This window comes from Mesoplodon mirus (genome assembly GCF_964341445.2).
Source record: "Mesoplodon mirus genome assembly, chromosome: 2".
Taxonomy (NCBI): domain Eukaryota; kingdom Metazoa; phylum Chordata; class Mammalia; order Artiodactyla; family Ziphiidae; genus Mesoplodon; species Mesoplodon mirus.
Window position 1 is genome coordinate 212,772,437 of NC_138977.1, and position 15,540 is coordinate 212,787,976.

General features: G+C 41.9%; 1 protein-coding gene across 7 annotated transcripts in view; it reads right to left on the reverse strand.

The window, feature by feature from the left end:
• GPAM (glycerol-3-phosphate acyltransferase, mitochondrial) overlaps positions 1 to 15,540 on the reverse strand; it is a 70,912-nt gene that overhangs the window by 40,562 nt on the left and 14,810 nt on the right. The window contains exons 1-4 of one of the 7 annotated variants that reach the window (XM_082601605.1): positions 3,319 to 3,359; positions 2,749 to 2,801; positions 1,300 to 1,430; positions 10 to 132 (exon numbers count right to left, since the gene is read on the reverse strand). In XM_082601605.1, coding sequence (XP_082457731.1) covers positions 10 to 132; positions 1,300 to 1,430; positions 2,749 to 2,785 — 291 coding nt within the window. In that variant the 5' untranslated portion in view covers positions 2,786 to 2,801; positions 3,319 to 3,359. The other 6 variants (XM_082601604.1, XM_082601607.1, XM_082601606.1 and 3 more) reach the window with 6 other exon arrangements.

Sequence of the window (15,540 nt, forward strand, 5' to 3'; positions counted from 1 at the left end):
CATTCTTACCCAGCTCTGGGGAGTACAGGAATAACAACATCTTCCTACGAAGGGCCTTTTCCGGCTCATTAGGCTTTCTTTCCACTTCAAGGTTGCAGATCTGAAGACAGTCGGTCTGAAACCACACTCACCCTAATAAATATTAAGGAAAAATAGTGTGTGAATGACAAGAAAATTATACTTGTCCACTTGATCTCTAAGCTATTTCAGATAGAAGAGAAACTCCTGACATACTTTCTTTTTGGTGGCATGTGTTTCTCAGAGTGATTTTTCATTCAAGGTGCTCCCTCTATGACCAACACTTAGAACATAAGCAAAAATTGAGCACCTAAGAATAGCAATAGCTGGCAACACTCAAAGCAGCATTCAAAGGTTTAAAAACTAAGTTATAAAAGGTCAGATAGCCTTCTGACAGTAGCAGAAGGAATAAAGTCAGACTCCTGGAGCCCTATGCTAACAATTCACCTCACTCCCTCTTAAATCACACACTCCCACAAAAGAACTACAAAGGCCTTACTCAGAGAGTAAACAAGTTGTTATAATATGCCTTAAAATATTTTACTTTAAATGAAAAACAAGGTAAACTTATATAATATTCCTTTATCCTAACAACAGAGTTTAAAGTCTGGAATTTAAATTATAGCCATACTATCCAATTAGGGTCAAACTATGCTCTTCTGTTTTAAATAATTTTCTCTTAACTTTGAGTTCATCAGTTGCTCAAATCCCACTGATATTACATTCTCAAAAATAAACCAAAAAACCACCCAAAACTCCAACATCATTTTTTATCTAAAGCAGATAGTGTTACAGGAAACATTTAAAACATGCCATGTTATATTGACATAGGGAAAACAATACAAAAAAAAAAAGCATGCCCTTGGGATTGAGATTCATACTAAAATCTCCTATTTTCAATTTTTGAAATAAAGTTTATTTCCATTACAAAATTCACACTTGTGAAATGTAATTATGGAAAACAGATACGAAAAGAAAAAAAAAATCTCTTTATAATTACACCACCCAAAACAACTAATAGGTCTTTTTCCTACGCAAAACTGTTTTGCTTTTTAACATAATCACTGTACTTAAATTTCCTACCCAATTTTCTCTTCCCAATAACATAATACCATAGAATTTTTAAATATTAGACTTCATAAACAAATCTAACAGCTGGAGGTAGTTTCTGTAGCTATTAACCTCTATTTGAATTTATGTTGCTTCCAGTGTTTCCACCTTCATACACACTGAAATGAACATCTTTAGGCTGAATGCTTTTAACCTGTATCTTAAACTTACCCATTCCTCGCTTGCATGCTTACATCGACCAATACTGTATTCAGATGAATTTGGCAAATAAGAAACATCTATTGTGCCAAGGGTCAGTGCAGATTCATCCATGTCACAAAGCGTAACTCCCAAATCATGCGCTATAAAAAAATGTATACCATATAAGTTAATGAGGGATCCAGAGAGCAAATACCAGAACTCAAAATTCTGATTTCTATATTATTTTGCCCCATGATAGGATGTCAAATGAACTATGGAGGACTTCCCCATGTTTAGTCAATGTGTAAAAAAGGACTTTGATGTGTATATATGAACCCAGGCCACCCTGATTTAAAAAAAAAAAAAATCGTTATCTTTAGACTTCATGAACAAAACAGCTATGAATTCACGAGGGTAAATAACAGCTGATTTCAGGTATGTGACAAATAATTACTTCACCTGTGTAACTGAATAGTTCCTGGAAGTATGAAGATATGCATTTATTAAATTAAATATAAGTTACATGTATGCACACAAGTAGATAATTTTGAAAAATTATGTGCTGGGAATTTTTAGTCATACACACTATGCAATGTAAAATGGGTAAAGGTAATGAGGGCACCTCTCAAGTTTCCCACTTAAACTGAATTAAGCTCTTAATTTTCTTGTGCTGCCTTAAATGAAATGATGTTTGCACTTTTAATACATCTACACAGCTCTAAGACAAAAGTACACTGTTCTAAAATATCTGATTTATAAGTTTTCATATCTTTTCAATAAGCCTTTTCCTACCCTAAGAAAAAAGGTTCACTAACAGTGAACTGCTAAAGAAAATAGATATTAACTTAAAATGTAAGAATTGTCTAACATAATTCTCAAATTATTTTAGCGTTTGACTATTTCTCACCTGGCCTTAAATTAGTCCTTTAAAACCCTGAAAGGTCATGTCCAAGTTAACAGTGTTCCTTGGAGGGCAGATTCCGATTTCTTTACAATCCCCATGTGGATTTACAGTGGTAATTGTTATCCTCAGCATGACTATACACATTCTTAACAATTTTATGAGTAACAAACAACCATAATAGGCGAGGGGAGGGAATAGTAAAGCAATGCACCTGGCATGAAAGCTCTTCTGTATTATAAAATAAAATTCAGCTATCAGTTTCAGGTGTAGAATGTAGCTACAATCGGCGGAGCCGGCTGCTGCCTGGGAAAATGAAGACTCGTCTGGCCCCTGTGATGAGGGCAGGACGAGAGGTGGAAACAGTCTTGTGCCTATAGGAAGTCCACGCTTCACCCCTCCCTCCCCACGTTTGTCCAAGGTTGAAAAGTACACCCACCCCCGTAAAAAAAAAGAGAGAATCCTGGAGGCGCCAGGCTGTGGGCTGAGGGGAGCCAACTGTGGGTTTTAAAAGCGACAGAGGCAGGAGGGCCAGCTCTGAAGCCAAACAGATCCGAGTTCGAATCCCCCCTGCTTACCATCTGTGTGACTTTGGACGAGTTGGTTAACTTCCATGCCTTGGTTTCCCCATCTGGAAAATGGGCATGATATGATAAATCTTACCTCCTGGATTGCTGGGAGGACTGGATAATACCCCTAAGACGCCTGGCACAGTGTCTGATGCACAGTGAGTGCTCAGTTCAATCAGTGGTCATCTGTCATCGGACTGTCCCCAGCACCAGCTGCTCCCAGAGCACGCTTGCTGCCTCAACGCCAAAGCCAATGACTCCACGTGCCCTTCGGGTGCGCGGGGGACTGAGCCCACAGGGACTTCCCTCTCGCCCAGGGGAAGCCTGCCGCAGCCCGGTCTCCCGGGGAGAGAAAAAGCCCGACCCCCACGCCGGCACGAGCCGGGCCCATCTCTCAGGGGGAACCCGGGAGCTCGAGGGAGAGGGCCGGGGGGAGCGGACCGCCCGGCAGCTTGCTGGAGTAGCGCCGGGCCCGGTGAGAGGGCGACCACGCACCTGTCCCGGCGCTCCCGGCGCGAGCAGCCTCCCGCAGCCCGCTCCCGCCCTGGCCGCTCGCACCCTCGGCTCCGCCGGCTTCACCTCTGCAGCTGCCCGCACTTCCAGCCTCCGCCGGCGCTGCTGCAACGTCGCGCCCTGATGACGCAACCGGCGCCCGGGGTGACGAGCGCAGCCGAGAGCCAGCCAGTTCCGGGAGGGCCAGGGCTGGGGCTAGGCGCCGGGGGCAGCGGCCGGCGCTCCGGGCGGCTCGTGGCCTCGTGCACTGGGGATAGGTCCGAGAGTAGAAGGTGTGCCCGCAAGTGTGTCTGTGTGGCCAGGTACGGCGTGTGCTCCCTAAACGCGCGGTGATTCTTCCTGGGCGCTGAGTCACGTGAGTGTGGGTGCATCTGTCAGCGTTGTGTGAACGCTGTTCCTCTGGAAGTTTGTATCTCCGCCCGACTCTCCTGGGAGCCTGCACGTGGGCTGTCTTTTTATGAGATTTGTAAGACTGCAGAATTTATTGGGCATGAGGGAGGTAGGGATTGGGAATGACCCTGTTGTGTAGTTTTCCAAACAGTGGCTGAGTGCCTTTTCCTAAAGGAAGAATATAAGGAATTAAAAGAGAAATAAATAAAGCCTGGACTAGCCGGAGTCCAATTTCTCTGCCTTTGGTCCTTGAAACAAATTAACAAGGGGCACAAAGAGTTTCTTTCACAGTATTTGTCGTGCCATTGACAAGGCCAGTGGTTATCAAGAGATTAGCAATTTAGAAGGGAAAAGATAACCTCTTACATGCACTTAAGCAACAAGCATTAACTATGAACCAGCAGACGGTACAAAGATCATTAAGGCATAATCCCTGCTCTCACACCTCTGCCACCATCTCCTCTGCATATATGAACCCTAACCCTCTCTTCCAAACAATCTCTGCCCATATCCATCCATCAAAAACCATCCACAGCTCCCATAGTCCAAATGCCTGAGCCTGGCATCTAAGGCTTACACAGAGAGGCCTCTGCTTTTCCCACTGTTCTCCATCAGGAGCCCCTGCTTCAGCCTCTCCCATCGTCCCTTGTCAAGCCCTGGGCCCTCATACTCCTAACTGTGCTGACACCTCTCTCAGCTAAATTTGACAAGTTCTGTATTGAACTAGGACTCCAAGCCTTCCCTAACGTCTCCAGCCCTCCATAAAAACACTGTCATTTAAGTCTTTACTAAATTTGTTACAATATCGCTTCTGTTTTACATTTTGGGTTTGGGGCCACAAGGCACATGGGATCTTAGCTCCCCGACCAGGGATCCCACCCACACCCCCTGCGTTGGAAGGCGAAGTCTTAACCACTGGACCGCCAGGGAAGTCCCAGTGCCTGTTTCTTAGGTAACACTATGATACTTTGTTATAGTAAATGCATAACAGTAAACACAGTAACTACTTGTTAAAGCTAAGGAACAAGTAAAACAAGAGTTCTTTCTCTTGCACTTCCTACTTCTGTTTATAAATCCACCCCAAAACAATTCAAAACAGCAGGAATTGTTATTCATTTAAAAAAAGATTTTGAGCTTCTTGAAGTCAAGGACACTGTCTTTATTCAACCCCCCTCACACACCTTAGCTCTAAGCACACACCTAAGTATTTAAGGCCTATGATGACTAGAATAAGATGAATTCTCATCCCAAAATATCATGAAATTTGTGTACAGATTACTGACCCCTGACATTAAAAAAACAAAGAAAGAATAAGAAAAGGAGGAGAGAAAATAGAGGAAAGTCACAGGATGTGAAGTCACTGTTAAAGAGAAAGTAATGAGAAATGAAGTGGACCACCACAGGAATTAAAATGTAAGCCAGAAGGGGAAATTAGGCTCTTATATAAACTTCATTTGTAGGCAACTCTTCTGCAACACCCACTGCACAGGAGTTTATGGTACTTGGAGGAGATGTGGATTGCAGTGCACAGATTACTAAATGAGAACTGTTTCGGAAGCAAGTGACACTCTTGGCAGTCTTTTATCAACAGAACCACAATAATTTACAGTAATCCAGATCCAATCTAGTCAGCCAAGGTGGAGCAACAAGGACTGAAGGACTGAATTTACTCTCCTGCTAAGATGACAACAACAGTAAAAAATTTTTTTAAAAAAAGCAAAATATATAAAACAGCAAGCAGTGCAGGACAGTGGTCCATAAGCACTATGATTGCCTCAGCCTACTGCCCAGAAAGAGTTGCCAGGCTATAGTGCACAGGGGTAATCCAGGAAGAGCCAGGCACACTTTCTGAGTTGAGAAGCTAGAACTGGGAGACCAGGAAGGCCAAAACAGCTGGAATTGGGAGTAGAGTGCCAGAGAGGTGTGCCTCTTCCCACAAGGCAGAGTGAAAAGATAACCAGTGAACATATGGGACCAGGAATAAGGCCTGGAAAATCCCATAATTCGCAACTCAAAAAGTCTTGCCTCAGTAGTGGGGTAAAATTAACCCTAGAGTAAAACTTCTCTGGTCCTACCTAACAAATCTTAAAAGGCAGCCCCCAAAGGATCAAACTTCACAAGAACAAAATATCCCAAAACAAAGTACAAGAATACTTAAAGGATATCAAAAATATCTAGCACCCAACAACGTAAAATTCACAATGTTACTCTTCCAATCAAAAATCATCAGGGATGCAAAAGGAAGCAGGAAAGAAGGAACCACAATGAGGAGAAAAATTAATTAATTGAAAGAGTCCCAGAAATGACAGAGATGATAGAACTGGTAAATAAGGACACTGAAAAATACAACTATATTTTGTAAGTCCAAGAAAGTAGAGGAAAGATTGAGTTAACTAGAGATGTGGAAAACTTTAAAAAGCCCCAAATCAAATATCTAGATATTATAAAACCATTGTCTGAGATTTTTAACACACACACATGCACACATCACTTGTACAGGATGAACAGCAAGTTAGACGTTACTGGAAAAAAAAAAAAGATTAAAGAACCAGAAAATATTGCAATAGAAACTATCCAAAATTAAACACAAATAGAAAAAAGTAAAGACTGAAAATAGAAATGAACAGAGTTATCAGTGAGCTTAATATATATGCAAATGGCATCCCTGAAGAAAAGGAGAAATATCAGAAATACATATTTGAAAAAATAATGGCTGAAAACTTCCATATTTGATTAAAACTATAAATTCACAAATCCAAGAAGCTCAACAAACTCTAAGTAGAAACAAGAAGAAAACTATACCAAAGAACATCTCAATTAAATTGCTTACAACCAGTGATAAAGTGAAAAATCTTAAAAACAGAGGAAAAAAGACACAGTGCAGAGGAACAAAGATAAGAATATCAGGAGACTTCTCATCAGAAATATGCAAATAAGAAGATAGTGAAGCAGCATCTTTAAAGTACTCAAAAAGAAAACTGTCAGTTTAGGATTCTTTCCCCAAACATGTATTTCAAACACAAGACAAAATAAAGACATATCTGACACACAAAAGCTGAAAGAATTCACCACCAGCAGACACTACAAGAAATGTTAAAAGAAACTCCTTCAGGTAGAAAGAAAATACAGCCAGATGGAAATTTGAATCTACATAAAGGAATTAAGAGCTCAAGAAATCATAAATCTATAGGTAAATAATTTTTTCCCTTTTAAAACTCTTTTAAAAGATAATAGCTTAATGCGAAAATAAAAACAATATTTTGGGGAGGTTATAATATATGTAGAAATAAAATGTATGATGACAGCACAACATCCAGAAAGGGGGAAGTATCTGTTGTTGTAATATTCTGATACTAAGCATAACGTGGTGTAATATACTTGAAGGTAAACTGTGATAAGTTAAAGATGTATACTCCAACTCTTAAAACAACTGCCATAAAAGTAAAACAAAGAGTTGTAGCTAATACATCAACAAAGAAAATAAAGCAGAATCATTAAAAAAAAAAAAAGTCACTCGAATCCAAAAGAAGGCAGTACATGAGGAGAAAGGAAAGAAAAATGGATTGATAAAGAATAAACACATAGCAAGATGGTAGATTTAAATTCATGCATATAAGTAATCACCCCAGTTAAAAGGCAAAGATTGTCAGACTGGAGTAAAAAGCAAGAACGAACTGTATGCCGTCTATAAAAAGAAAAAAAAATCACTTTAAATATAAAGACATAAGTTAAACAATTGAAAAACAATGTACCATGCTAATGATAATCAGAAGAAATATGGGTGGTTATATTATTATCATACAAAGTAGATTTCAATACAAAGAATATTACCAGAAATAAAGAGGATCATTTCATAATGATAAAGGAGTCAATCCATCAAGGGGAAAAAACAATTCTAAATATTTATGCATCTAGTACAAAGCTTCCAAATATATGAATCAAAAACTGACAGATTTTCAAGGAGAAATAGAAAAATCCATGATTATAAACAGCAATTTCAGCCCCTCTCTTTCCATAACTGAGCAAGTAGGCAGAAAATCAGTAAAGATATAAAAGGCTCGTACAATATTACCAACCAACTTGGCCTAAGTGACATACATAGAACACTACACCCATAGATAGAGTATCATTTTTTCAAGTGAATACGGAACGTGTCTTGGTAAAACTTGCCATAAAACAAGTCTCAATAGATTTATAAGGATTCAAATCACATAAAACATACTCTGACCACAATGGAAATTAGAAATCATTAACTTAGAGGTATCTGGAAAATCCCCAAATATTTGGAAACTAACATGCTTCTAAAGAACAAAAACAAACAGAAAAACACCCCACCGTTTAAAGAATAAATAAATAAGAATGAAAATTAGAAAGTATTTTGAACTGAATGATGGTGAAAACACCCCTTATAAAGGCTGGGACTCAACACCTTGAAATACCACCCTGAGATCAGTGATTTGAGTTGAGACCTGTCTTCTTTTCTAATATAAATATATTAGAGCTATGAACTTCTCACTAAGTTTTGCTTCAGCTACATCCGTCAAATTGTGACATGTGCTTTTTTTTCTCTGCAAGAATATTATGAGGAACAGTGTCAACTGACTTGCCAAAATCCAATGATAAAATATCTATGACATGCCCTGATCTCAAATACAACAATTACTCCATCAAAAACTTTTAAAGGATATAAAGTTTGGCTTGACTTACTCTTACTGAATCTATGCTGTTCTCATCATCCACTTTCCTCTAGATTTGTTTTCTTCATTCATTTATTTAATAAATATGTATAGAACACCTACTGCCTGCCAGGCAGCATAGGATAAAATAGCCTAGGAGACTTACACAACTGTTTGATAATTGTGTCCCAAAAGATTCAAAAATCAGCATCAAGTTCAGTAGCTTGTGGCTTCTACAACTCAGTTGACTTGGGGCAGGCAATGAGACCTGTCTGTCCAATATCCATTCCTTGTGGGTTCCTGGCTATTAGAAGCCTGATTTTATTCAGAGTGATCTCTTGCCCAACCCCGAGAAAAGAGTGAATCAAAGTATCCGAGTTAATTATGATAATCTTGTTCTCTAATATTCTAACTGTCCCCTGCGGCCAAGATGGTCTTATGACCCAGTTCTGGGCAATGACACCTAAGAGAAAATCAAACTTGAGGATTTCTGGAGAAGTGTTTCTTTCCTAGTAAAAGGGAACAGATACAGCTGGCACTGCTTCTTTTTCACCTTCTTTCCCCATTTGCTCTGTAATTTAATGTCCAAACCCCACATTACCAATCATACACCTCTGGATTTTAAGCCACTGAAATCTTTTTTTTCTGTTACTCACAGACAAATTGCATTCCTGACTCATATTTAATTTTTAAGCACAGTTATTCTGGCTGCTAGAATAACTCAAACATATGGGAGAAAAAGAGCATTGAGAAATAGTCCCTGCCAGTATATCACACTGGGGGATGGCAATGGACGTGACCTTGGAGCTTGCCATTTAGAACGTACCTTAGGCCAGAAGAGAATGGAATCCCCTCGGACTCACATTTACCACATGTGTGACAGAACAGGTACTTCAATTTGACTGAAAACTGCTTCATAGTAGATTAAGCCAAAAACTTCAAATAAGCCAAGCAGGAGGCAGTCATGCTTCTGGGAGAGCTGGCTTGGCATCTTCTACTGTGTGGGCTGCATGACAAAGCCGATCCACCCACCCCAGGAAGCAAGGCCAGTGGGAACTATGTAGGGTTCCAGGCTTTCAGCCACAAGCAGGGCCTCAGGGCAGGGCACCAGCTCTAGGGTTGGAAGCAGGGCACTGAATCAGTAACTGCTAGAGCAGTAATTAAGAAATTAGCTTCCAAGTCAATTTCTTTGTTTACAACTGTTAGCTTATTCTTAAAAAGAAAGTTATTTTTCCCTCTCCCAGGAGTGTAGCCAGGCTCTGTGGTTTAAGTCCTGAGGTTCTGTTGAAAGAGGCTAAGTCATTGCCATTAGCAGCCTTTTTGTTACTGAAAGACAAAAAATGAGAAACTATTGACGGTCGTTGGTCACCAGAGGAGACAAAACCTGAACAGGCCTTCGCTTTCTCTGTGGAATCAAGCTGGATTGTGTGACAGGGAGAGGTTGTCTGAGGCAGTAGAGGCCAGGAAGGCCCAGGTGCTGAGAAGGGGCTCAGGATGGAGGACTCTGCTTATGGATCTGATTGGAGATGGCTCCAAGGTAGGCCCTAGAGGTGGCAGATCTTCAGAAGGAGGGTGAAAGTGGAAGCACTATGGAGAGAATAGAGAGTCTTGGGAGCCTCGGTGAAGGTCCCGGTGGCTGAGCACGTTGGGAAAACAGAGCTCCACGCACCGTGCAAGGTGTAGGCAGGGAACAGTGGTGAAGAGGGCCAGCCTGAACAGAGCCAGGGCCTCTGGCTCACAACGCATGTGCCAGGGAAAGGGAGAGGAGGGGAGTCCCAACACTGATCGCCATCGGACTTCTAGGGACCCTTGACACGAGCAGTTTGGAGACAGATTAATTCAACATCAATTCATGCATAACACATTGACTGAGAGCCCACTTTGTGCCAAGCATCTTTTTCAGACACCGAGGATACACAGATGAGGCTGTCACACATAGATCCTGCCCTCGTGGAATTAATAGTCTAACGGCCTACGGAATGTTGGGAGGGAGACAGGAGGGAGAGCAATAAACAAGCAAACAAATAAAATCATGACACGTTTTGGAAACAGCAATGAAGGTCCAACAGCATCTGTCACAGAGAATAACAGAGGTGACCAGCATTAGACCAGGAGATGGGAAGGGCCTCTCTCAGGAAGGAGCAGCTACCTTGAGGCTGGGGTGTGAGAAGGACGTGAAAGGAGACCAGGAAAGATCTTTCCAAAAAGAGGGAACTACACCTGCCAAATCCCTGAAGGAGGACAGAGCTTGGCAGACAGAAGTGAACAAAGGTCAGTGCAGGCTGGAGGGAGTGAAGGGGATGTGGCAGAGGGAGGGGTTGGGAAGACAGAAGGGGCCGGATAGAGCAGGGCTTGTTAAGCCGTAGGAAGAAGTTTGAAAAATTAGAAATAAAAGGGTGACATGTCATACATGTCGTGGCGGAATCCACATGCCCTTTACCTTATAAAGATTAGAAAAGAATGCATCAAAACAAACCCAGGTCTGTGGACGTGGACAGCCCAGAAGGAGGAGAAATGGGCATTGATTCAGGGGCTATGATGTAGGCAGGGACCTACCTGCTGCAAACCGGCCTCAGAGAACCTAGGCAAGAAGTAAGTACCTTTTTTAAGCTACACTTATTGGGCACTTACTATGTGCCAGGCACTGTTCTAGTACTTCATAGGCATTATCTCAAGCAATCCTTTGTATCAGGCATGGTGCTGTGTGAAAAATAGCCTGTACCAGACAGCCGCTAGTGGACTTTAATACAGAATTCTACTTAGAAAGGTCTTAGAAGAACTGAAAGGACAAAAGGGGATACTGAGGCAGCCTAGAGATCAGCAACAATGGAAGATCACTACCCTCCCTAGGGCTGGAGTGACAAAGCCAGGTGCTAACAGAGCCACTAGGCAACAGCTGGGACCAAGGAGAGAGAGGCTGCTTAGGGGAAGCCGAAATCACAGAGCTGCCACCACTGGAGATGCCCCCTGAGAAAGAGGGGGATACCCTCCCTGGCTTTTACCTCTTTCTGGCTTCGTCTGCCAGCCCTCCTACTGGCTGAAGCAAACTGCAGGGGAATCTAAGGAATGAATTTGCAGGGGGCTACCTCAACCACCCACCCAGCCCCTCCCCAGACATAGAGTAGAGAAGAGAAGGATGGGGATTGGATCTGAGAGCAAATAGGCAAATAAGGTACCCATCCTCCCAGCAGCCCCATGAGCTAGGAACTATTATTACCCTGATTTTCCATATGGGAAAACTGAGGCACAGGGGGAGGTTAGGTGAATTTGGTATGTGGAAGAACCCTGATTTGAATTCAGATCCATCTGATTCTAGAGCCCAAACATGAAACTGATAGCATTACTCAGCCAGCATAGGTGAGAGCCTGGGAGTTAGGACTGGGCCACCAGATCCCAGGTCTGAAAAGCTTATCTTTATGTTAAACCCCACTCCATGAAGGAGCTAAGGGTAGTGATACTAAGAGGTGGTTGGCTTAAAAACTGAGCTGCTGCTAGTTGGGACATCAGTGGACTAACCCTGAGTCCTTCCAGCAGAATGTCTGAGAGTTGTGACAGGGCTTTGGAGCCCGACAACCTGGGCTCCAATCATGGTCTGCCATCTACCAGCTGTGTGACCCTGAGAAAGTTATTTAACCTCTCTGAGCCCCAAAATTCTCTCATTTTAAAAGTGGATTTGCTAATGTTCACTCACTGGGTTATTTTAAGGTAAAATGGAATAATGTATACAGATAATTAGCATATTGCCTGCCACATGGTGAGATTTACTAGATAGTAGCTATTATAATGATTGTTGTTAGTCTCCTCTTGCATAGACTCTGAAGACAAAAGAGAGGTCCTATTCCTTTGAGCTTAAATCCTAGTGAAGAATTTGTCCTAAAATCTTTGGAACTCATATCAACCATTAAGCTTACTTTGTTCTGGGAAGAATGTCTCTGTATCAGTCAGGATGGGCTAGGTTATGATTCAGTAACAAATGTCTCAGAGTCTTGAGACAACAAAGTTTATTTGCCTATGCTACATGGAAACTGCAGGTTATTACAGGGGCTCTGCTTATAAGGTCACTAAGGGAGGCTCCATCTTGACACTTGCTTCCTTGATTGCTGAGGCTGGGACCAGAGAGTATAGTGAACCATGCACTGGCTCTTAATCCACACATCACTTCTGCTCCCATTTCATTAGCTAAAGCATCATATAAAGCAAGAGAGGGCTTCCCTGGTGGCACAGTGGTTGAGAGTCCGCCTGCCGATGCAGGGGACACGGGTTCGTGCCCCGGCCCGGGAAGATCCCACATGCTGCAGAGCGGCTGGGCCCGTGAGCCATGGCCGCTGAGCCTGCGCATCCGGAGCCTGTGCTCTGCAACGGGAGAGGCCACAACAGTGAGAGGCCCGTGTACCGCAAAAAAAAAAAAAAAAAAAAAATTAGCTTAAAGCAAGAGAGTGAAGCAAGAGGTGGTGTAATCCCACCATGTGCCCAAAACAAGGTAACTAAACATTTATGAACAACCCTAATGACTATCAGAACAACCTCAGTGAAACTTCTGGTTGGGCTGGATAAAGTGAAGGCCCCAGTCTGGAATGAAGGGATTCAGGAGCCTCTAACAGGCCAGACTACCATATATGACATCACAAAAGTGTCCTTGTTGTGCCTAGAATTGCATCTCCGAAGACATTGTCTTTTAGGGAAAACTTTTCTTCCTAAATATTGCTTAAGACCACTTCTCTGAAAACCGCTGTTGGTTCTTGGAACATACGATCCAATATGGTTTGTGGAGCTGAGATGCTGACTGTAAACAAAGCATCTTGTCTTCTGGGACAGGGATCCTAATGTAGGCTAGATTCTTCATGCCCAGACTTACCCGGGACCTTTCTTCCACTGTTGTATAACCTGATGTCAGATTATTGCATACTGATGGCTTGTGGAGCAAGTTCAAGCTCTGGGTGTAAGCCTTTCCTCAGCTTTCACAACCCCATGTCCTGCTGGATTTCTTTCTAGCTACCTGAATGTTCTTTCTTGGCATCTTTTGCTGGTTCAAAGCCCTCCTTCACTCTCATTCCACACTCTGTCCTTAGCAGACCAGGAACCTAGGAGTCATTCTTAACTGCTTCCCACATCCAATCGAATACTAACTTCTCGCAATTTTACCTTCTAGATAGCTTTAAACTCATCATCTTTTTATCTTCCTCTCTCCTTGAACTGTCTTATTCCAGGCCACGACCATCTTCCCTGGGTGGCACAACAGCTTACTACCTGGACTCCTCATGTCTGCTTTCTACCCACCACCCTCCCAAACACCCCACATATCAGCCAGGATGAACATTTGAAAGTACAACATGGATGATGTCAAACACCCCCATTTCTCTGCCTGATCCCCACTCCAACTGATTAAAATCTTTTCAATTATTCCTTATAGTTTTTAGAACTGCCAATGCCTGGCACATTCCACCCTTGTTAATCTCACCACCCTCATCTCCTCCCACTTGCCCTCTTTTTCTCCAGCTTCAGTCCCCAAGAAAAACAGGCTTTACTCTTCCACTGCACAAACTGCTTTCTCTGCCAGCAGAGAGAGCACAACCCTTTTTTCTCTCCAACTCATGCTTCCTAACGTAGCTCAGATCTCACCTCCTTATGAAAAACTTTTTGACCCTCAGACTAAGGCAGGCCCCGTATCATATGCTTCTTCCCCAAGGGACTTATCACAATTATAATTGAATATTAATTAATTGTAGAATTAGTCATTTAAGATCTGCCTCTCCCTCTTGAATGTCCATCTTGATTTCTCCCATTCCTTTCCTTTGTATTCCTAGCACCTAACCGTACCTTGTACAATACAGATTCTTAAGATCTATTTGTCAAATGTCTAAATACAACATGGTTAATTAACTGTTAACAAAGGAAGGTGTGAATGGCTATGACAACTGTCAAGAGTCCTGGACAAGGGTAGCTCTAGGAACAGAAGTATTCAAGGAGAGATATATGAACCTAGAGTTTTGGGGGCTCAGGACTCACGGGTCTTGGGGAAGGCATGTATCCAAGCTTGACAGGGAGATAGGAAGCAGATTTCCCATTCCTCTCCCACCCCAACTTCCTGAGCCAGAGTAGAGGGAAGAACATAATACAAGGGAGAACAGGGGCCCAACTCTGCAGTGGTAACCAGCAACACAGTGAGAGGTGGTCCACAATGGATAAGAACCCCACAATTAAGAACAAGGCAAAGCACACTAGTGCCCAATACACTTGAAGGAAGGAATTTGAAAATACTTGAAAGGGAAAGCTAGACACGGCTGGAGACAAACTTATTTTTATTTTTTCTTCCCTCAGAATCAGTCTTTGTCAAAAAAGAAAAAAATTTTCATGAAGGGAACAAGGAGAAACAGGACTACTCTGCATTTGTTCTTTTTCTAATGAGTTCAAAGTAAGCTAGAAACTTACTTATTAAGTCTAATTGAAAGGAAGATCAATTGAAGTTCAGCTGAGGCTCATTTTTAGAATACTTTTAAATAAATTTACTTTCATTACTTTTGAGGACATAGAAGCTCTAAGATTTTCTTTTGGAAAATTATTCTCCTGGGTATTCTAAACATACTCCTTAAAACTGTCTCTGGCTTTTAACTTACAGATTTCCCAAAAGAAAATTTTTCCAAAGTAAAGAGTGTTATCAACCCAGTATCCAATTATCTAAATTGCCTGATATAAAGTGAAACCTGAATAAGCATGATGCAGCTGACTGCGGTTTTAACCAGATATTTTCTGATGGTCATCATCGTATTATTCCTTAAAATATTTGAAATTTATTACAAGGATGACCTCCACATGAAGGTAAGATATTAGAAAACAGGCTTTCCATAATTGAGGGTCACAGGGTGCAGTCCTCTCTCCCAGCCCCTCTTTGTTATTCCGCTGTCTTGGGAGGGGATTAAGTCTGACCCTTCACTCAGTTAGGATGACTTACACCTCACCTGTTCCTGCTGCATATCCAATTCTGCTTAGGAGATGGCACAACATTTTCCCCTTTATCAAATTATTTTACGGTTACTTTTTCCAGAGGCTTTCTGTTCTGGTCCAGGGTTCCTACTTCACCTCTATCTGTAAATTTAGCCCACATACATGAATTGTAGAATTCCTAGTAACCACTATAGGCTACGGGTGGGATTACACAAACCTTAATATCCACAATGTTGGTTTTTCTATAGATTATTTATAAATGAGTTTATTAGAGAATAGT